Below are 22,156 nucleotides of genomic sequence, written 5' to 3' on the forward strand. Positions count from 1 at the left end.
GCAGAAACGGGGCCGTATGGCTTCCTGGGGGTGTGTGTGGGGGAACTGGCATCATCACGGTGAATAATTTAACTGGGGTAATTTCTGTGCTGCTCAGTGGAAATGGGGCCTTTGAGGTTGCTGCGCAGTGACTGCTAAGGTATGTGGACTCCTAGGGGCACGGAGAGGAGCCCCGTGTACCGCAGGAGCAGTGTCTGTGCCCGCGCTGGCTTCATGTCAAGCGACCTGCACCCGCTCCTGCGAGTGAGGAGAGCTGAGGTCTTGCAGACGTGTATCTGCCTGCAGCGCTGGGTCAGCCAAGGTTGAGCTGTGTCAAAGCACCTCGTGCTGAGCATATTGAGTTTGAAATGGTTGCCCAAGATGCACTAAATATAACATAAAATTTACAAGTAATTGATAGTGCACATCTTAATACAGTTTAGTTTGCTACAGATAAGGACTAATCTTTTTGGTCCCTGCTAGTGTTTTTTTCAGATATCTAACTTGGAAAATCCTAGTGAATGCTTGCTTGGGAAGAATATACATGGTTTCTTTAAAGGCCACTTGCCCTTTAGGCCTAACTTGTAATCTGTAGTCTGTACAGGAGACACTTGATATGATGTTCATAAAGAGTTGCTAAAATTATTTTCCCTCCCTTTAGTTTACAATGGATTTTGGATAAACAAGATCTATTGAAGGAACGCCAAAAAGACTTGAAATTTCTTACTGAAGAAGAATATTGGAAGCTACAGATATTTTTTACTAATGGTAAAACTCTATTTTTAGTTCAGCCATATAATCTCTATAGTATTTGCCATGCCTAAATGCAAGTTTTAATTGCTTAGAGAATGCAACGTTTTCATTATTGTATTACATATATTTTCCTAACGTATTTTAACGAAGGGCTGGAATGTCAATAACATTGTCATTCAGATTAGTTGTATTAACACATTTTTAGGATAATTTATAGATGAATTAGCTGTATTTGTGATTTTTTTTCTAATCTATGAGAGGATAAATAGTAGATTTTTTTATTCAAGAGGTTCTTACCAAAAAAATAAAAGGAGGGGAAGCCAACAGAAACTACTAAACTAGCAAAGTGGAGACTCGGTGTTGAGCAGTAGTAGTCAAACTGTGGTCCTTGAGCGTTTTTTGGTGAGCTCTTAGGTCATAGTATTTTAGCTACTCCATGGAGTCCTGTTAAACGGCAAAGCTTGCAAACTTGTCAGTTGTGTTCAGTTATGCTCTTTGAAACCTGCACCGCAGCCTGTGTCCTCGTGACCGATTCCCCAGCACTGGGTGGCTCCCAAATTGCTTGACGCTTTCTGCAGGACTGAGAGCTATCAGCAGCCTGTTCTCCCAAAGAGTTTGGGGCTTGTCTGTCTGTGCAGTTATCTGAGACTAGATCCTGGAAACCATTTGACCATATGAATAGCATTATTGGAGGAAATCAGATTACATAAGCACTTAAATTATTCAGCATTTAAAAAAATCTTCCAAAGAGGAAAGAAAATTGCCAAGTAGAAATTTGTTTGCAGACAGCTATTTAAATATTTTTCATGGCAATCCTTTAAAGTAGAGAACACTTATTTTTTTTCAGCTAGCTGGTCAAACATACTTGAGGCAGAAGAGTTAAGTGGCTTCCCAAGGCCACTGAAAGGTCTTATGTTGGTGCTGGGATTATAACTGAAAAATACTTATCCCAGCCTCTCTCTTAGCTTAGCTCTTTTGTAATAATCAAGTATGCTGCAGATCTAATCACTGTTGATAGGTCTATGTTATCACTTGTACAGCACCAGAAAAATCAAGCAACCAATGATTTATCTATTCAGTTGATTCCTGAAATTGCTTGAGGATAAAACAAAGTATCTTAGCTTCATAATGCCAAAAGAATAAATGGGATACTAATACTTCTAAAATGATATTTCTATGTTAATTTTCACTAGTATTAATTTGAATTATGAAACATATAATACCTTTTGCCGTTTTTCATGTTTCATTTCAGTACTTTCCTTGAGTAAACAAAGGTTTACAAAGTAGACAAATTGGTTTCACTTTGTGGTTGACAAGCTCCTTTTCCTCTGGTGCTCCTTGCCTTTCCCGAGGGTACATTGCATGCCCCATGGCAGCTGGAGGACAGCTCTGTGAGCGTCTCCCTTGTGCGCGTACAAACGCAGCATGCCCTGGAGGAGAGAGTGGCGCTGGGCTGTCACCCCTTCTGTGGCAGAGAGMAGCTCCTTCACGGAGCAGGCGGCCTGGAGCTGCTCTGTGCTGGTGGGAGCTCATGCAGTGCTTGCTTTCCTTGAGCCCTCAATATGTGTTGCATCTCATCACCTGCCCTCAAATTGGGCACTCAGCTTTGGATTTAAAGAGCTTTTCCCTCTTTTCTCCCACCTCCTGCATTAGCTGGGTATGGATATAAGCCTTGGCCATGGCTTGCCAAATCCAACCTGTGTCTACCTCCAGGACACAGTCTCTTCCCAAAGCAACCAGAAAATTACCTGGAGAAAAGCAGTTTCCTGCTTCATCCCCCTTTGAAAATGGTTGCTGTAGATCACCAACTGGTTGTATGACTATATACAACTACTTGGACTGTTAAAACTATAGAGAAGGAAAACTATCATCTTCTGAAATAGTTTGAAGAAGGAAATTCATGTTGACTTTTTTCTTTGGATCACAGGTTTTTAATAGAGGTTTTGGCTGAAAAGCAGATTAATGAATTTCCCTTTTTGGTTTAGTGCAGAAGCTGTAATGTTTGTGTTACAGGGTACCCAAAAAAACATTTGAATTTAAAGCAACATTATTAAAAAAAACCCTGAAACTATTATTTTGTAAATATAAGGGAATAAATAGTCCAACGGTTTCTTTTAAAATACTTCAGAAATTAATTAGAAGTATTGGAATTTTTTCTCAGCATGTACAAGCTTCCATTTCATTAAGTCTCTCTAGGCCCCTTGTCCATTTTTTTTCCTAGACCTTACTTGATTTCTCTCTGACAGCAGATGGCCTAATCGTTCCTGAAGATCCCATGGGAGTGAGAAACCTATTTGGAGAATTCTGTTTGGCTTAATACTTGGATTTTTATGATGCCTTAGCAGTGAGACAGCTTTGTAGCCCCATTGTCAAATCAAAGAGAAAAATCCTTTCAAACCTCCCAAGATACACTGAGAAATATTTTAATATTTGTACAGAGATCGTACTGACCTAACCTCCTTTCTGGCACTATTGTTTGTGAGCCTTAGTGTCACTGGCAACCTAGTCTCAATTTGGCATTCTTTCTAGGAGAAGAATGGTGTGGCCAGGAAAGGGATTTTAAATTTCTTTGAGTAAACATAGGGGGTGACAAATTATTTTCTTCCCCGCAAAAAACCTAAGTTGCTGTTCAGTGCTGTTCAGGGTGGTTTTCTCCTACATTCATCCCTTTTCCAGCCAAGCATGCTCTTGATATTTGCTTTTTTTTTTTTTAAATGCTGAGATGTTCCATCAAAAGTGGGAGTAGAACGTACCTTGACTATTCCCAAGAGATGATGGATAATAGCTTGGGAACAGACTTCATCCTTAAAAGTCCTTGCATAGAGACTTAGCAATGACTGATAACAGAATTGTTTGCTTTTTCCATCAATGATCACTGTCTTGATCTTGCTGTACATATTTTAAAAATACACTTAAGTATACATTGAATGATCTTTTTAGACGTTTGTGGAGAGGGAGGAAAAAAAAGAAGAGGGAATCTAATATAGCCAAGCCTTGCTCAGAATAGCGGCCATGAAGCAGTACAGGAAAAATAACAAGTAACAACCTTATGTTTCACTCCATCATTCTCTATATCCTACCCCTGCTCTTAATCCCAGCTTGATGTATCTGATTTGCTTGGCACCTTTCCTTTGCCTGGGAGGCCAAACAGGAGCTACCTGCCCAGATGACACCAAGGTTGTTTCCTGGCCAACTGGCAGAGGACCACTGTGATGGAGCAGCTGACTGCATCCTCTGGTCTCCCACCCCCTCTCCCTGGACTAAATATGTCATTTCTTTAACATCTGCTGCCTCCGCCAAATTTAGTGAATATGTTTGCGTTGGCAGTTTCAGTTGTTTGGAAGAAACATCCATTTTGCATGGCACTGAAAAGCCACAGACTTACGTTTCAAATATTTTGCATTTGTTTTGCTATAAAATGAATTACCCGAGCTTTACCCTTCTGAGACTTGTCGTCATCTTCTTAAAGGGCACACTCACTTCGTGTGCAGTAAAATCGAGTTACATTCCCCTCTTTAAAGGTGACCACAAGCTTCAGGGTGCAATACCTCTTCTTCACCTGCAGGTCTGTAGGTTTGCAGCAACGTGCAGTCTCACCCGAGTGATTGAACTGAACTGAAGAAGAGGGCTGGCTGTACAGCTGTTCTTTAGGATCCTGAGCATCGCTCATGTTTTGAGATCCTTTGCTATTTGTTATCAAATTGTCTGAAAAACTCAACTCAAGCTTTTGTTCATTTTTTTCAAGTTATCCAGGCTTTAGGTGAACATCTTAAATTAAGACAACAAGTTATTGCCACTGCAACAGTCTACTTCAAGAGATTCTATGCCAGGTAGGACTGTTTACTATGATGGTACAAGAATAAAACATTTGTTAGGCACACTTTGATAGCCCTTTTAAAATGCAGTTCTATATTAAAAAAACAATGCCACTTTTGTTTTCTGGATGGTGTAAAGCTTTTATGCTAATAAAGTTAACTTAAGCTTTGCTTTTCAAAAGGAAGTGTGGTGCTCTTAATAGATTAATCGTTCTATGTGTATGAAACAACATATTATAATTTTGTTATAACATTTCAGATATTCCCTAAAAAGTATAGATCCAGTATTAATGGCTCCTACGTGTGTGTTTTTGGCATCCAAAGTAGAGGTATGAAGTATTACAATTTTCTAATGTAAACTTTTGTGATGTATGAGAGAGAGAAAACATTTAGGGTTTTTTAAATTTTTGTTCTTCATGCTTTGGGGGTTGAAACCTCTTTCTATGGATTTCTATAGCAATTTAAAAAAGGAGGCAGAGAAGGCCTTCAGACATGTTATTTAGTATTTGATCTTTCACAATTTTCTCTAAATTACTAATCCTGAAGGGCGTCTGAAAATTGGAAGAAGTATTTTAAATGGCTGTTTCACTGTAATACAGTATTCACATATTTACATAGCATATATTAAGTTGTGCAGTTTTTGCTAAAGTATCTCTTTTCTGGTGTATTTTTCCTTATGTATGTTTGCTCAAACTTAAAAATATAATTTATGTTTTATTCCTAATTATCTTTTTCCCTTTTGTGTAGTGAGGGATCTCAGAGTTTACCACACTTTCATTACTTGAATTAAAAAGCATGTTGTAGCTCATATGCTGTCTTTGAGAAATTGTAGTAAGGAACTCGCCTATTAGGGATAACAGTGAGCGTGGCCCAGACCTTTCACCATTAGAAGTCCACTTCAAATGCAGCCAAGAGTTAGCACCAGCTGGGCACTGCTTTGTAATGGAGAAAGTTTTTCAGCTGTTTGAGAAGTGTCTGCATAATGAAAAAGATATCAAATCAGCAAATTTGTGATATGTCAGCGCTAACGAATTTTACAAGAGGAACCCAAATATCTAGTGGGCGATAGAAGCAGTCCAACTGAACCAGTGTTTACAGGTGATGCTGTTGTCTATGCAAATACAGTGGCACCTTCCAGTGTTTGGAAGAGAGGAAGGAAGGGAGAAAGAGACAGAATATAGGAGAGAGTGTTTTTTATCAGCCTGTTAATTAAGCTTGTTGGAAAGGGCAGACATGAATTTACAGATTTACGTAATAGCACAAATACTAGAAGTCAGTGCAGCCTTCCTTACACTAAGGCTTCTGCAGGTGCAGGGGTCAGTTGTAGTGGTAACATTTCTGCTATGAACTTCTCTGAAAATTTTTTTTGCATAGACAGTTTTTGGCTTGCTCATTGTCTCAGCAGAGAGGCTAAGGCTTTATGGAAGCATAGGAAAAAAAGGTTTCGAAAGGCAGTTTTCTCTCCAAGTGGGTTAAGAAAAATTTACTTTCTTGAAGTCCTCTTGTCTATTCTATATGTAGGTTGTGAGCCAACTGAACTTCAGGTATTGTGTCTTTAGCACATTTTAATGTTTGTTATTCGTTATAACTGAAACAACAAAGTAACTAATAGATGAAAAATCTCTTTATTTACTTATGATCATTTAATTTACTCTGTTTACCTGGAAAGAAAAGAAAAGAGGGGTGGGGAAAAAAAAGAAATACTGCATAAAGAAGTCCAGTTTAGTAAGAAACCGTTATTTAAATATGGTAACAGTGTGAATAAATGGCATTCCAGGTGGTTCACCTCATTTACCATTCTTTTTCTTCAGGAATTTGGTGTTGTTTCAAATACAAGGTTGATTTCTGCTGCTACTTCTGTATGTAAGTATTAGCGAATTTTGTTGTGCTGTATTTAGGTATCTCTCTATAGGGAGATTTTAAAAAGTAGCTTTTTTATCAAGTGTGAACATTTTTTTTGCATGTTAACTGCTAAGAACTAGCTTAAGCCATTTAGCATAAATAACTTCTGTTTTAAATAAGGAAACAGAAGAGTTCTTTCTTAGTTTTATTTGATTCTGGTAGGAGCTTATGCTAAGCATATTTAAAAACTAAGTAATAAAATTAAACTGTTGTGGTTTAGAAACAGTCTTAAGCAGTAAATTGATTTCAGAACTGCTCAAAGATAGAATTGGAGACTTAGGACTTTATTTCTTTGTTTTATAGCAGGTATGTTTTCATGGAAATACCCGTTTTCAGAATTTTTGGTAGGCTCCGTATCTCCTAATTTTTTAATCCTTTTTTCCCATCAGAAAATTAGTCTTTGCACACAATATTTTTTCTAAATATATGTTTTTAATTGACATATTCTTCACAAATAAAGTTAAAATGCAATTAAATCACATCATAGTTATTTCATTATCTTTCCCATCTGCCTTATATTTCCCAGTTCCTGTAACTTGCATCTCATCTATCAAGGTCTTTAAAGTGATGGTTTCCTTAACTGAATGCTGTAATTTGACCTAGAAGGTCCAGCTGCTCTCAATAGGCAGTTCCTCACTGTGCTCTTCAAATGTAGGTCAGTGCTTTCAAAATCCCTCTTAGAGGTCGAGGGGACAGGTGACTGGCTGCATCTGTAGCCTCCATATGCAGTAAGTTTATCAATCCACGGGGCTGGCCTTATGACAATTCCACCACCAGGAACCGAAACGCATCTTCAGTGCCAGCCTGACCAAGACCAGTACTGCATTTAGCAGCAGAGTTGCTATTTTTACAGCAGGAGCATCTCAAAGCACAGATCTATGTGGCAGCTTTGATGCATCAATGAGAGAGGTAGATGGATTTTGGTAAATATGCAGTAGTTGATTTAAATTAGTTAGACTCTTACACTTGAACTGTGCTATTTCTGAAAGTCCCATGTCTCAGAATCACACAGAGGCTTTTCCCTGCAGTGCTTCCTGCTGACCTAGAATTCCCACCTGCTCTGATGAGTACTCTGCATTTTGTGGAAGTGAGGGCAAAACGCAACTGGCTTCCCCCTAGTGTTTATATATCTTTTATTCTACATGGTCTTCCCTTACCAGGGTTGATTCATTAGCATGTACCCACTTTTTGGAGGCCTTCATGGAAAAGGAGAAAAAAGATGAGGTGAGACAAATAAAGGGAACTATCAAAGGGGAAGACTAGCATGGTACTAGTCAGTTGAAAAGGCTTGTCTGCTTTTGGTTAAATAGTCCTAAAGCAAATTTTCTAGCAAAGTCTACCATAGATGAAAATACTTTTAAGGTCTAAATGTTGAAATCTTTAGTCCAGAGGACTGACACTATATTTTCATTAAAGTGAATGGCATACTGATTGTCTGGATGTGATATCAATTCATAATTTACTGTCTGACATTAATATAAGGAATACTGTCCCCTTCCTGGATGTTGAATGTTACCTGCTTTCCTTAGAGGACAGGCATTTAAGTAGATTTTTAAATAGTTTTTAAACTTACAGATATCTCAGATCCACATTCTCAAGGGTACTTTTTTTGTAATTTCTTTGCTCAGCATTCCAGTATCAGATGACTCTGTATTTTTGCCACTTAATGTAATCTTTAATCCCAAATGCCTATTCTGCTTGTAAAATGCATGAGGAGATTTAAGTACCTAAATCAGGCATCATCATAAGCTTGGAACCTAAGGATCTGTACATTTGAATGTTCTCTTGGAGGTAACAGCTTATTAAATCAAATCATATGCTGAAGTAGATGCTTTTACATGGGAAAACTCAAGGAGAGAAACRCCCTCAAAAGATCTGATAATCCAGTGCCCAGGGCATTTGTCTGCAGTGTGGTGAATTGACTTCTTGCTTTGAATTTGAGCCTGGTTTTTGCATATCCAGCATGAATGTTGGATGAATGAACATCCTGGATATACAAAATCTCTCTGGCTGAGATCCCTTCTCCCCATCTGGCTTTTTTAAGACTTTCTAAGAGAAGTAAATTCATTAATTATATATTTTTTAACATATTGATTTCTCTTTATTGTAGTGAAAACTAGGTTTTCTTATGCCTTTCCGAAGGAGTTTCCTTACAGGATGAATCATGTAAGTATGCTGTTCAAAAATATATCTTGATCAAATAAATTAAAAGACAAACACTTGTTAGCAGGAAATCGTATGTCCGCCATATTCTGACTGTTTTTAACTTATTTACCTGTAGGAATAAGCATATAAATGTCTGTTTTGGAGCCCTATATGGCAAAAACTGTCTTCTGTATTAGTCACTTGGAAGCATACTGCTGTTTCAGTGGAAGGGCTAGCCATTCTTTGTTAAACTCTGTGAAGGAAATATTTCCTTACTGGTACAGCAAGTTTGCATAAATAATTTGGGATAGATTTGGGGGAAATTTACTTCTGAAAGTAATAAAATCTTATATAACCGCCTTTCCTTAAATTGTCGAAAGGAATGCTATAAAGAGAAATGCAGTAATGAGTGACTGAAATAGCAATTTCTATACAGTATGTTGATAAAAAGAGATGCAGCCTTTTTAAAATGTTTTTGTTTACAAGTACATTGCTTGAGGGAAGATAAATAGCCCTTGTGCCTGGGATGCTTCCAGCCTTGCACACTGGAACAGCTGGCTTAAGGAGAACAGTTTTATTTTTGTCTGTAATATATCATGCTTTTCTCAAAAATTACCTTTCTACAGTCTTTATTTAAAATTTAGAGATTTCCCAGTGTTTTCAAGGCATTCTCAGTCACAGCATTAAGAAATTTTGTACAGTTTTTCTTAAACCTGGTTTTGAATTATGCTGTAATAGTTTGAAAGTTAAATGCATCTCATTTTTTTTGGACTGACCACGATACTTCTTTCTTTGTGATTTTTGCTTTTCAGCCAGTCTAGAAAGCCAAGTGATATATCAGAATATAGAATGCCTAAGTCCTTGCAATGAAACTAAGTTGCTATTTTGCAGATAAAAGCAGACAGAAGCATATTTTAGAGTAGAACAGTAAGCCAAAGACAGTCCAGTCTTTTCCTTGATATTACTAATACATCAGTCACTATCTTAACTGAGAAGGAGAGCTGTTCTAATTGCTGCAGAATGTTTCATATGAAATTAAATCTGAAAAGACATTAAAAGGCCATTTGGCATGTTAGTAGTGTGCTGAAGAGGTTCTATTGCTACAAAAGGACTTCTCTATTGCTGTTGTTTTTAAACTGGGAACAATTTTCTTGCTGCTTAGCGTTGGAACAAATCGGTACTGCCAATGAAATAGTCTTTCATAGTAAACTTGATTCAAAACATTTAAATGCATTGTTATTATGACTAGAGTTAAGTTATAATGTGGTAAGGCAATGACTAGTAATAGTCTCATTTTTTGTTTGTTTTGTAGTTGTATATGAAATTGATTTAGAAGTGTTGGAAATGTAGGTGCTGGAGAAGAATTCCTGCACATTCATGATGTTAAACTGGATGTCAGTTAATTCTTTCTGCTGTCTGAAACATGCTGCTCCTTAACTGTGTTTTTACTTCTTTGCAGATATTAGAATGTGAATTCTATCTCTTGGAATTAATGGTAGGTGTTTAATTTTTTTTCTACTGTCGCCATAGTTTACTTTTCACGTATTAAGAGTGTTTTGAAATTGTGCTGTCATTTTTTTTTTCTGCTCAGATTTTAGAACAATGTCCATACAAGCCTAACATTTATGTCTTCAGTAGAATGCCCTAGTTACTGTGCTGTCGTCTAGGCTGAGTGAGGGAATTCTCAACTCTTTGTTGAAGCTGGACCTCTCTACAGTAAATATGCAGATTGCAGGCTTGGTGGGGCCAGAAGGGGTGTGTGTATGGCTCTGTATCTTAGTGGTTAGAGCACTGTTGGGAAGGGTAAAGCATACGTTCTTTTTCCAGGACTTTTTTTGTTTTTTAAATAAAAGGTAGTTGCATATAGGTTCTGAAACAGAGACTAGGATGTTGGTGTCCCTGTTTCCTCAGATGAATGGCCAGTCAGGAGCATAAAGAGTTGTATTCCTGCTGTACCCTCTTCTTGCCTAGAGTAATATGGTCCAGCTTCAGCAGAAGGCATGGATAGTATCTCACCCAGACTAGTCTATAACCTGATAATTAGAGCAATCTTCTAAGGAGTTCATGTGTGTTTGAATCCTCTGTGGAAGAAACTGAATTGAGGGCCTCCCACCTTCTGAGACAGTGCTGTGACTATCAGGTTGTTATATGAAAAGGGGCACAGCATGATGTTTTCTTTCCAGGAATTTTTAAAGAAAGGAGCCACAACTATATTTTGTGAAGGTCACAGTCCCTTGCTGTATTTTCTACAGAAGATGAAAGCATGCAGCCCGGGATTCTTGAGCAATTTAGATAAAGTTGTACCTAGTTTCTGCATATTTGTTGGACTTGGATGGGTTAGGCACCAAGCTCACTGTACTGGGTGGTTCTGTTGAAGTGCCCAAAAAGGAAGGATAAAACAGGGAAGAGTCTAGTGACTTAGGCAACAACTGAGCAAGGATATGTGTTGGGAACAGAGCACTGAGGAGGTTGGACCATAGTTCTGGTTTACACCTAAAGTTTTTACAACCCCTTTCTATATGCTATATTTATATTTAGACTTTGATACCCCTGCTATACATGGCAGCAGTTTCTGAGCTTTGTATTTCAGAGTTTTATTGCAAGTAACTTGATTTACAGAAAGTTACTTTTTGAGGATTAACTTATTTCTCCAGTACACTATAAAATATATATTCACAGAATCACAGAATCACTGAGGTTGGAAGGGACCTCTGGAGATCATCTAGTCCAACCCCCCTGCTCAGCAGGGTCACCTAGAGCACATTGCACAGGATTGCATCCAGGCGCGTTTTGAATATCTCCAGAGAAGGAGACTCCACCATCTCTCTGGGCAACCTGTTCCAGTGCTCTGTCACCCTCACAGTGAAAAAGTTTTTCCTCATGTTCAGATGGAAGTGTCTGTGTTTCAGTTTGTGCCCATTGCCTCKCATCCTGTCGCTCGGCACCACTGAAAAGAGTCTGGTCCCATCCTCTCGACACCCTCCCTTCACATACTTGTACACATTGATAAGATCTCCTCTCAGCCTTCTCTTCTCCARGCTRAACAGGCCCAGCTCTCTCAGCCTTTCCTCATAAGAGAGATGCTCCAGTCCCCTCATCATCTTTGTAGCCCTTCGCTGGACTTGCTCCAGTAGTGCCACATCCCTCTTGTACTGGGGAGCCCAGAACTGGACACAGTACTCCAGATGTGGCCTCACCAGGGCTGAGTAGAGGGGGAGAATCACCTCCCTCGACCTGCTGGCAACGTTCTTCCTGATGCACCCCAGGAKACCATTGGCCTTCTTGGCCACAAGGGCACATTGCTGCCTCATGCTTAACTTGGTGTCCACCAGCACTCCCAGGTCCTTCTCAGCAGAGCTGCTTTCCAGCACGTCAACCCCCAACCTGTACTGGTGCATGGGGTTATTCCTCCCTAGATGCAGGACCCTGCACTTCCCTTTGTTGAACTTCATGAGGTTCCTCTCCGCCCACCTCTCCAAGTCTCTTTGAATGGCAGCACAGCCCTCTGGGGTATCGGCCACTCCTCCCAGTTTTGTATCGTCAGCAAACTTGCTGAGGKTGCACTCTGTSCCTTCATCCAGGTCATTGATGAAGAAGTTGAACAAGACTGGACCCAGTACTGACCCCTGGGGGACACCGCTAGCTACAGGCCTCCAACTAGACTCTGTGCCGCTGATCACAACCCTCTGAGCTCTGCCATTCAGCCAGTTCTCAATCCACCTCACTGTCCACTCATCTAACCCACACTTCCTGAGCTTGTCTATGAGGATATTGTCTATAATAACTGTGTTTCACCTCAGTGTCTAGCACCTGTAAACTAATGCAGCTTTCCCCTACTGTATCCATACAGTTGGCTGTTTTCAGTGAGAGGGTTATTCCTCATTGTACACAGCAACCTGGGCCAGGAATCCTGGGCCAGGATTTCAGAGCAGTGGAGATTTTTTTTTTCTTCCCTCTTTCCAAACCAGTGTCAATTATTTTGGCATGCTTTCCATGTATGTTATTTAGTGACAGACTGTTTTCTGGCAGTATTTTATATTTCCAAGTGGGAATTATGGGTTTGTAAGCAAATGAGGTTTCAGTGTGCTGCGGATGTGGCTCTCTGTCTCAAAGGGACAGGACATTGACAGACTGGCAACCATGCTGTATAATGGTATCCTAGAGAGAGCGCTGCCCTCATGATAGCAGAGCTAGGTGTCATAATGCTACTTAAAAAATCAGTAACTGATTTTTTTAATTAATTGGTTATAGTCTGAACTGACAACACATTCTGTATTGCAAGCTGACTTTTATCCTGTTGACATCTTTCCTAGGACTGCTGTTTGATAGTATATCATCCTTATAGACCTTTGCTCCAATATGTGCAAGATATGGGCCAAGAAGACATGCTGCTACCTCTTGCATGGTAATGAAGAAAAGATTAATAATAGTGCCTCTTCTCAGCAGGAAAGCAAGTGTTTAATAGTTATGCTTCAGAGGTGGTTAAGTAAAAGCAAACTTAGCCGTATTTGAATACAAAGGGTGCCCTAGTTAACCTATGCAGGTATATGTCCGTGGCTTAACTTATTTTGTCTTTAACTCTGTAATGATTTTACTTTGAAATGGTACAATTTTTATTTCTAGACCAGCTCTAGTAGCACAATTTTCTATGCTCCTGAATGGTGACTGAGAGTAGAGAAATTATTTTTTCTRTTAATGTTAGTTTTCTGTACTATCTTGTCATAGCAGGTAGAAGCAGTATATAATTTTGGTTTGTTTAGCTGGGTTAGCAGAACTCTTAAATACTTGAACTGTTTCTCAAATATAGTAGACAATAAAATATTACCTGTATGTTTGCCCTAACTTGCTTATCTATGAACAGGGATTTTTTTTATGGCGTATGTCAACACCCTCTGCAGAATGACATTTATGATGCTATATTAAGTGCTTCCAAACCTTTGCTCTGACAACAAGGAAAATAATGAAAAGCTTTAGGAAATTTTATACAAGGATAGAGATCTCAACTGTGCTAATTTTGCCCTTGCAGCTTCACTGTTTCTGTTGTTTGGGAAATTCACAAAATGTTTATAACTTTATAACAAACTAACAGCAGTTTTTGAAGTCATGCAGACTAAAGGTGAACAGAATAATACTTACAAGCTCTTTTTGCACAGGAGGATAGTGAATGACACATACAGAACTGATCTTTGTCTGCTGTACCCTCCTTTCATGATAGCTCTAGGTAAGTAACAGCAAGTTGAATTTCTCTGTCATGTTTAAATAGATTGCTTTTGTACAGCATCCCATCAACAAGCATTTCTTAGAATGCCCTCCTAACGTTCTTTAGTTTGCATTTCAAATGGTACTGACAGCATAGCCTTGCAACTTTGAAAGTCTTGAAGAAAAATCAATTAATTTAATCCTGAGTTTCTCTCTTGAAAACTGACTGGGTTGGTTACAGAGGAAGTTAAGAATAATTTAGATCTGTATCATGTTTTATGTGACTAACAAAAAATATGCTGTTTCTAAGTGTATCAAAAGTGCATCTTTGTTCAGTGTTCATATCATGTTATCTTTGCAGCTTGCCTACATGTGGCCTGTGTTGTCCAGCAGAAGGATGCAAGGCAATGGTTTGCTGAGCTATCTGTTGATATGGAAAAGGTAACTTTTTCTTCTCCCCTAACTTGTTATGGACTGACCAGAAAAGTTTGTCATTGTTACAGAATTACTGTATTACATGTCTGTGATACTGATTTGAACTTCATTTAGTGATTTCATGATGGACACTGTTGAACTTGCATAGATCTCTGGGGTGAGGGGGAAAAGATGCCAGGACAGGCAGTTATCACTCTGCTCTGAAAGTCAAGATTGAATCATTGCAAAGTGTTGCTGGTGTTGCCATTTTTCAGCTGGAAATATAAAACCAATATCCTATGCATTTTTGGTCAGAAGAAAATTCCTGTGGTGGTTCTTTTTATTTATTTATTTATTTTATTCAAGACTGCCAGCACAAGTTTGAGATTTAAATTCTAGTGCACATAATTTTCTGATTCATCCTTGAGCATCTTGCCTGCACACCACTCATTTCCTCCCTAAATGCATGTAGTGTTGCAGAGCATAAAACATTTCTCAGGATGAAAGAGACTGACTTCAGTCAATGTTAAACAGGTTTTGGGGAACAGGGAGAACTCCAAGATCACTCAGACTAGTTCATTGCAATTGCAAATGCCATGTCAAATAATCCCTTTCATAAATTTATCAGGTGCTAAGGTTCTAGTTCTTGTACTGATACGGTTCTTCAACTTAAGTTGCTCCCTTTACTTTTTAGGTTGATCTCCCTAATGTATTCATTCTTTTTTTTACCTTTGTTTTGCTCAAGTAAACAAGCCAAGCTCGTTTGAAGTACTTATTCCCCTTATCAGACTGTGTCAATCTGCACAGATTCTTCACTGTTTACCTTAGTTTAACCATGTCCAGAATTATATAGCATATTTCAGATGAGACTGTACCATTGCCCTCTGTGTTAGCATCAGCATTGTCTTTTATATCCCACTGACCTGTATTTACCTTTTTCACACTGGTACTACACAGGGTATTTTTTGTGTAATCCTGTGATTAGTTGGGACACCTCATCCTTCTGTTCAGTCCTGAGACAGATGATGTTGTTCTTAGTGTCCTCATATTTGACTTTGCATACAGTTCTTTTCATCTCCTTGAAGTTATCTGGATGATCTTAAGGACTGAATTCTTTGACTGTGATTCTGATCTTTTTCTGTACTGTATTGCTTCCTACCATTTGGTTACACCAGATTCCTTCAGCACACTCTTCCTAGTTCTCATGCCAACCTTATTACTGAAAATGTTAAATAAGATTAATCCTTCAGGAGCTCCATTTGTAGCCTTATTTCAACATGATTATTCTTACTTCAATTCTACCTGCTGTCATCTTAGTTTGAGGTGGCTTCTTACGTATCTTAGAATTCCTGTACTAATACTTAGATTGTAACTTTTTGCACGTGGCAGATGGTTAGTGAAGTCCGAAGAGATGAGACCTCCTGGATTTCTTTTGTGTAGAATATCAKTTGTCTTATCAAAGAAGGATATCAGGTAACTCTGGCATGATCTACCTGCAGCAAATCCATGTTGTGTTTAGTCTACTTTCTGTTCTCCTGCCCTTGCTCCCCACATCTTGAAAAATTCCTTCAAATCTTGCATGCTTTTGAGATCATGATGATAGGCCTTTATGTGCCTGGATCTCTTTTCTTCTTAAATATAGGAGCTAGAGCTACCACTTTCCAGTCATTATATTATATTTACAGCTCTTGCCTGATAGACTTAATAAATATACTTTCTGCCAGACTTGCTGTTTAATTTACTAGTTCTTGTAGCTTTTTGCAGTGGAGTATCTATTTCCCCTGCCTTGAGTATACTGAGCATTCTGAGTTTTGCTGCCTTTTTTCAAAATAAGCATTCTGTAACCTATATTTCCTGCATATCCATATACATTATTATCGTTCCTGAAAGCTGAAGTGGGAGATTATCTGTTAGCTCTGCTTCTTTCCTTGTTCTGTTAGTCATATAACTGAAGAACCATTTGTGGTTTGGTTTGTGGGTTTTGTGTTTTTGCTTTTTTACAAGCTGTCAATTTGACTTTCAGAAATAATTGCTTTGGTCTCTGTTTCTTCAACTCTAGCTCTCTTGATCTTCCCTGATCCAGTCCTGCCACCCTTCCTCTTCTGTACACTCTTTGGAGAAACACATACACATAGAATATTACACGAGAAATTTAATGAGGTGAATGTAGTTGAGGTGCAGTAGATAGCCTCCAAACTGGTAGAGAATATTTCTGCTTCCAGAAGTGCAATATGGAAATTCAACAAGTTTTACTATAAAGTATTTAGATACTTCTTGGCTCCTTTCCCTTTTTTAAAGGAATTCGGACCAATGGTTTTTAGACTGTATTTCTGATATATATGGAACATTGCTGATCCTCAGACACTTTACTGTTAAGCCATTGTCATCTAGCTACTGTCGTGCTGCTGAGTGTCCTTATTTTCCCAGTGCCATAGGTATAAGCTGTGACAGTAATTGAGGGGGAAAAAAACAGTTGTTCAGTCCTCAGGGGAGGGGATGTGGTCTACACAGTTCTGAATAAGAGGGAAAGTATTCTGTTCAGGCTTATGTTCATGATTAAATCAAAAAAATAATTATAGAAATGGTTGATTGCCAGACCAGATTAAATGTGAGATGACTCTCTTATAAGATAAAAATTGTGCTTCTTAATTTAGTTCAAGGCATGTTTAGTTAATTACACGCTTAAACTGACTATGCTAAATCAAAATCACTGCTGCATCTGACCTTAAAAATCTACTTTTTTTCTATTTAGATTTTAGAAATAATCAGGGTTATTCTGAAGCTGTATGAGCAGTGGAAGAACTTTGATGAGAGGAAAGAGATGGCTACTATTCTTAGTAAAATGCCTAAACCAAAACCACCTCCAAACAGGTATTGTACCTCTTTCACTTAATATGCCTTTCATACCTAGACTACTATCTTAAGCATGAGTAGAGGAGTAAATGGTTAATTTGAGGTATATGTTTTTTTGTTTTTTTACAGTGCAGACCTTTCTATTATAAACAGCCAGCCTGATTGTTCAGGAGCTAGTGAGAAACATAGTATCTGTTGTTTTATGGAGGACATTAATGTAATTAGAATGTGATCTCAATATAGCTCAGCAACTGTAAGGAACTGTGCTTGACTCCCATGGCTGGGAGGGCCTGATTCTTTGGACCTGTGCCTGCACAGTGCCATTTTTAATTACTGTGATTAAATATCAGGATTGGGAATCTGCACATGCAAGTTCCTACACACATGCTTATGTAATGTGAACTTTGAAATATTGATTTCAGAAGTAAATTCATCATGATGCTGCATGGGGATATATTGAAATTATTTATTACTCAAATACACTGAAGTTATTTATACATGCATAGAACAACCTTTGCATTTTTTTATGAAACTGCACAGAATTTCTTAACCTACTTGTGTGTATGTTGAAGTATTTTCCCTCAAAAGGCACTTACTACTTTCAAAACACCATATTTTTTCTTTAAAAAAAAATGGAGACATGTAATGTTATACTTCTGTTTGAAGATATATGTTTTTTTTCCCTCCAAACAGTGAAGGAGAACAGGGTCCAAATGGTAGCCAGAACTCTAGTTACAGCCAATCTTAAGACATTCCAAAGAATTTCTTTATGGACCACTTTGGATCAAGGCGTCCTGGGATCTTTCCTGTGTTCATGAAATGGACAGAAGGTTTTAGTTAACATCTTTGACAAAGAACTTGAAGAATAAATAGCTTGTTTCTGTCAAGCATTTTGAAAGCTTTTTCTTTAAAACTGCATCATCTTCTCTGAAGCTGGAGCAAATGTACTAAGATTTCTCAGTGTAAGGAATCATAYGTTAAACCGAGCTGCAAAAGATTAACACTATCCACTCAAAACAAATAGTTCATTACTGGTTTTGTTTGCTTTGAGAAAGTTGTAGCTTGCCATTAAAATGAACTGTTTTTTTTAAAGCAACAGTAACCTGAAGCCTAAGTGTAACTATATTGATGACCTGTGTTGTCTTCATTTTGTTTGTGACTGAAGGAAGATAGTGCACTGTATGTTAAATCTATTCATTACCTAGTTTGTTTGTTTTTTTAATAAATATGGATACTGTAACAGGTAAAACAGCAATCCTTCAGAAACAAAACCTAGAAGAGTCCACAAAGAATGTTGTTTTAATTAAAACTGCAGGAAAGAAATTCAGTTCCTTTTTGGATTAGAGAAATGCTGTTTTACTCAGTAGATGTACTTGGATGTTTTTACCATGAAACCTAGTAGCCCAGCTTACCAGAAAAGTGCAATATGTATAGTGTTTCTGCAGTTTTCTTAATCATTTCAAGTGTTAGGAATTAAAAAACCCAACATACTATGATTTATTTGCAAGTACATGTACTGTATAGTACAATCGGAGTATTTTACAAGTGAATAATCAAATACAAATCTAGATATGAGTGCTATTTTTTATTGTGGATTTTTTTTTTGTACAAGATATACACTGTTAGTCTGCCTTCACTGTTAGTGTGAATTTGTGTGGTTCATTAGAGAGGTTATTTAAGAGGATCAAGCTTTCAGTGAGCTTCATACTGGCTAATTTTAATAATGATCTTAAGAGCAACTGTTTAAAATAACTGAAATGGGATTCCTTGGTTAACTATGTGCTGGAGAAAATGCGATTCCTTCAAACAGAAGGCCATATCCTGTGTTCCTTACTCAGGCAGATCTCCCACTAAAGTCAGGAATTGGCCTAGATCAGACTTGTTGATTTTTAAATAACTCTGTTTCTAAACAATTTCTGTACAATTTCATTTTGAATGAGAATGTTGACTTGCCCAAGTATAAAAACTGAACAATAAAATAAAGTGCAGTAGCATTGTTGTCCAATTTCCTTTTCCTGAAGCAACACAGTTCACTAGCTTAAAATATTGGAGGGAAATTGCTCTATGATACTTTGGGTTTAAAAAAAAAACCCAAAAAACTGACCACTTGAAAAAAACACATTCTGTTCCTGCAGACAAATCTCTAACTGACTGGTCATTCAGTGAAATATAACCAAAATATGTGTGTTTGTATGCAGCCAGTTAGGTTATTTGCATTTATTACTGTTCAGGTTATTTTTGTAAAACATTAGATGATGAGCCCAAACCACTTTATGATGAGATAGAAAATGTGTGCATTTTGGCCTTTGCTATTTCTGTTGGAATTTAATCCATACCTTTATAAACACTTGATTGATAAAGTGAAATTTGGCTATTTATCTTTGTTTCTTGAAGTCTAAAATGCATTATTTGTAATGTGGACTTGGCAAATAGGAATAAATTAATGCAACCTGACCACCATGTGTAGTTCTCAAACACAAACTGTTCTTTAATTAAACATCAGTCTTCTCACAGCTATCACATACTAGTAACAAAGCCAGTTTTTTTTTTTAATTAGTTATTTTACATTATTATGAAGAATTTGGTTGGAAAGATGAAAGGTTTTCTTATAGCTGTAAAGTCTTTGTGGACTTTACTTCACAACTATATGACCTAGGCCTCAGCTAAAACGTCAGGCACTTCTTGATGGTAAATAGAGGTATCTAAAGTGATTTCTGTACTGGGAAGGTGAGGATCATCTTACTATCTCCGATTGCAGTGTAAACAGTCAAAAGCAATGAAGTGAGGTCAGAGGAAATGGATTTAGTGAAGACAAGTAGAAAAAGAAAGATGTAAATTGGAAGCTGTTAGACTACGGAGTAAAGTCAGCAAGTCTATTTCAACAGTTTTAGTAGTATGGTTTAGATTGCTTTTAAAAGATATTTAACAGTTGAGATAAAATCCACAATTGATTGTCAGAAAATGTATGTTAAGATGATTTCTTATTCTACTAAGTTACTGAGTTCCTCGCCGCCGCCCCCCCCTTGCCATTATCATTCAACAAGCCTCAATTCTGTGAGAATGAACTAGGGAAGGGTAAGTTCCTTCAGCAGGAAAACGGTTTCACCCTAAGTGCTTTTTCCATGCTTGCCCTTTTTTAAAATAGGGATATACTGAGTACTCTGCTGCTTCTAGGTTAAATATTGTGTGTAGAGAGAGAGAGGGAGCCCTGTTAGCTCTCACTTCACAGAGGATTACTTATCTAAATGTCAGTTATTGACTCGTTCTACTAACTTTAAGTACTATACAATTGGCAAGCTGCTCAGGCAGTGCCAAGGAACTTTGTGGTAGTAATTCTGCACTTATTAATAGTAAGCCACATTCTTCTTAAATTTAATTTCTTAATAAACTTTAGTTTGATATATCCTGAGATCATAGACCCCCTTGTTATGGGCTCTTTTGGTCCCCAAGCACAAATTTGAAGTTTTTACCATTTATAGGAAGCCCTACAATTTCTGGAAAAAAAAAATCTCAAAAGGATTCAAGGGAAGTCAACCTGGCTGAGAAGGACATATCTTGGTTTGAAAAGGAAGTATTACTTGAAAAGCATCTAAGGAAGAAAATAAAAAGCAGTAATAAAATTGCTTTTATGCAGATAGTCCAAGTCTTAGAAGTAAGCTGAGGAAAAAATCAAGTTCCTATTTGATATAAATATACAAACATAACAGGCATATGAAAAGCTTGGTGGAAGGAAGGCGGGCAGTTTTGTACTCAACTATCACACTCCCACTAAGGGAACAACAAACTGCACAGATGGCGAAATTGTGCTTTGTGAAAGCTGAGTTAGATATTGTAAGGAGTATGTATTAACACAGGTGGAGTTCAGGCCTGTAATTTCATTCATATATATATATAAATATATACACACACACACAAAGGCACACACATTTATACCTACATACATATATAAAACTAGTTCCTTTTCATGTGTAAGTCTATGTTACCAACAGCTTGCACAGGTAATTACTGTGACATGAAGGAAGTCTCCGTGAGAGCAGAAGATGCTGCAAGAATAAATGTAGTTGACCCACATTGTGTAGACAGATACCTGACACACTCAAGTGGCAGACCTAGATTTTTAAACCCAGTTTAAACCCAGACTACTTCATGGAGCAACAAGTTACAGAACACAAAGCGCAAATCTTCTCTAGGCTTGGTGCTGAGTTCAGGAGACGTAGTGGCTATTCAATGACAGGGAATGGAACATACTTGAATTCAACATCCTTGCTAGCAACCAGACAAAAATTCACCTGAATTGTGCTTCATTTCAAAGAACAGAACTACAGAAAAATGAGGAAGCTTGTTAAAAGAGAAGCTAAGGGGCAGGTGAAAGTCTTGATGGATAGCATGCACACAGGTGACAGCAGAGTGTCAAGGCAAACACAGGCCATCTACCACCTCAAAAAGACTTAAGAAAAATCTAACAGAAAGCAAACATGGCTCCACTGGGTCAGAGAACTTATTAAACTCAAAAAGCACCCTTTGAAAAACTGAAGTTATGTCCAAATGAGGAAGATATAGAAAGGAAGATTAACTTTGACAAGCTACATGTAAAGTTTCAGAAACACCCTGCAAAAACTACCACAACTAGTAAAAAATTCTTTGAAATCAGTGTGCAGTCCAGAAGTTACGATCACAGCCTCATCTTAGTCATCATTCTTCCTCATCTCAAAGCGGGTACAGATCTCAAAAAGATACTGAGAAAGATCTTGGTGCAATCAGAGGTGTACAGTGGTTTTCACATTAAGAAAAAAAAAAGGACTTTTCACTCTGAAAGGATAACAGAAGTCTATAAAAATCATAAGTGGCCTGAAGAATGAATAGGTGACTCCTGTCCGTCACTTCTTTTGACAGAAGAAATAGCGTCATCAAATGAAATCAATACGTGGCAAGTTTAGAGTGTACAAAGGGAAAAAGTTCTTCCCGCAACACGGAGTTAAGCCACGAGCCCCCCTTGCTACAGCATGGTGTGACTGCTAGAAGTTTGCATTGCTTGAAAAGCAAATGCACAGATTCATAAAAGATCCAGACACACCAAGACATGCCAAAGCCTGAAG

At 37.9% G+C, this 22,156-nt stretch overlaps 1 protein-coding gene across 7 annotated transcripts; it reads left to right on the forward strand.

Moving 5' to 3' along the window:
* Positions 1–440: 440 nt before the first annotated feature.
* CCNC (cyclin C) lies at positions 441–19,514 on the forward strand. 7 transcript variants are annotated; one of them, XM_026059282.1, is made up of 11 exons: positions 487–747; positions 4,478–4,562; positions 4,807–4,876; positions 6,359–6,410; positions 8,560–8,615; positions 10,054–10,089; positions 12,908–12,999; positions 13,748–13,815; positions 14,155–14,234; positions 16,960–17,078; positions 17,754–19,514. In XM_026059282.1, the coding sequence occupies exons 3-11, from the start codon at positions 4,838–4,840 to the stop codon at positions 17,806–17,808; spliced, it is 597 nt and encodes a 198-aa protein (XP_025915067.1). In that variant the 5' UTR covers positions 487–747; positions 4,478–4,562; positions 4,807–4,837; the 3' UTR covers positions 17,809–19,514. The 7 variants fall into 7 exon arrangements, with proteins under 7 accessions (XP_025915066.1, XP_025915065.1, XP_025915067.1 ...); XM_026059280.1 differs by lacking the exons at positions 4,478–4,562; positions 17,754–19,514 and adding an exon at positions 17,190–17,743 and having other exon boundaries at positions 445–747; XM_026059279.1 differs by lacking the exons at positions 487–747; positions 17,754–19,514 and adding an exon at positions 17,190–17,743 and having other exon boundaries at positions 769–4,562.
* The last annotated feature ends 2,642 nt before the right edge of the window (positions 19,515–22,156 follow it).

The sequence above is a fragment of the Apteryx rowi genome, unplaced genomic scaffold (genome assembly GCF_003343035.1).
Source record: "Apteryx rowi isolate R43461 unplaced genomic scaffold, aptRow1 scaffold_155, whole genome shotgun sequence".
NCBI classification, from domain to species: Eukaryota; Metazoa; Chordata; class Aves; order Apterygiformes; family Apterygidae; genus Apteryx; species Apteryx rowi.

What these genes read in the sequence shown, in the direction of transcription:
- CCNC (XM_026059280.1), top strand. Translation starts at nt 4,838, where the DNA reads ATGGCTCCTACGTGTGTGTTTTTGGCATCCAAAGTAGAG. An exon ending in TTCCTTACAGGATGAATCAT is followed by an intron (nt 8,616 to 10,053) that starts GTAAGTATGCTG and finishes ACTTCTTTGCAG; the next exon opens with ATATTAGAATGTGAATTCTA. An exon ending in ATGCTGCTACCTCTTGCATG is followed by an intron (nt 13,000 to 13,747) that starts GTAATGAAGAAA and finishes CTTTTTGCACAG; the next exon opens with GAGGATAGTGAATGACACAT.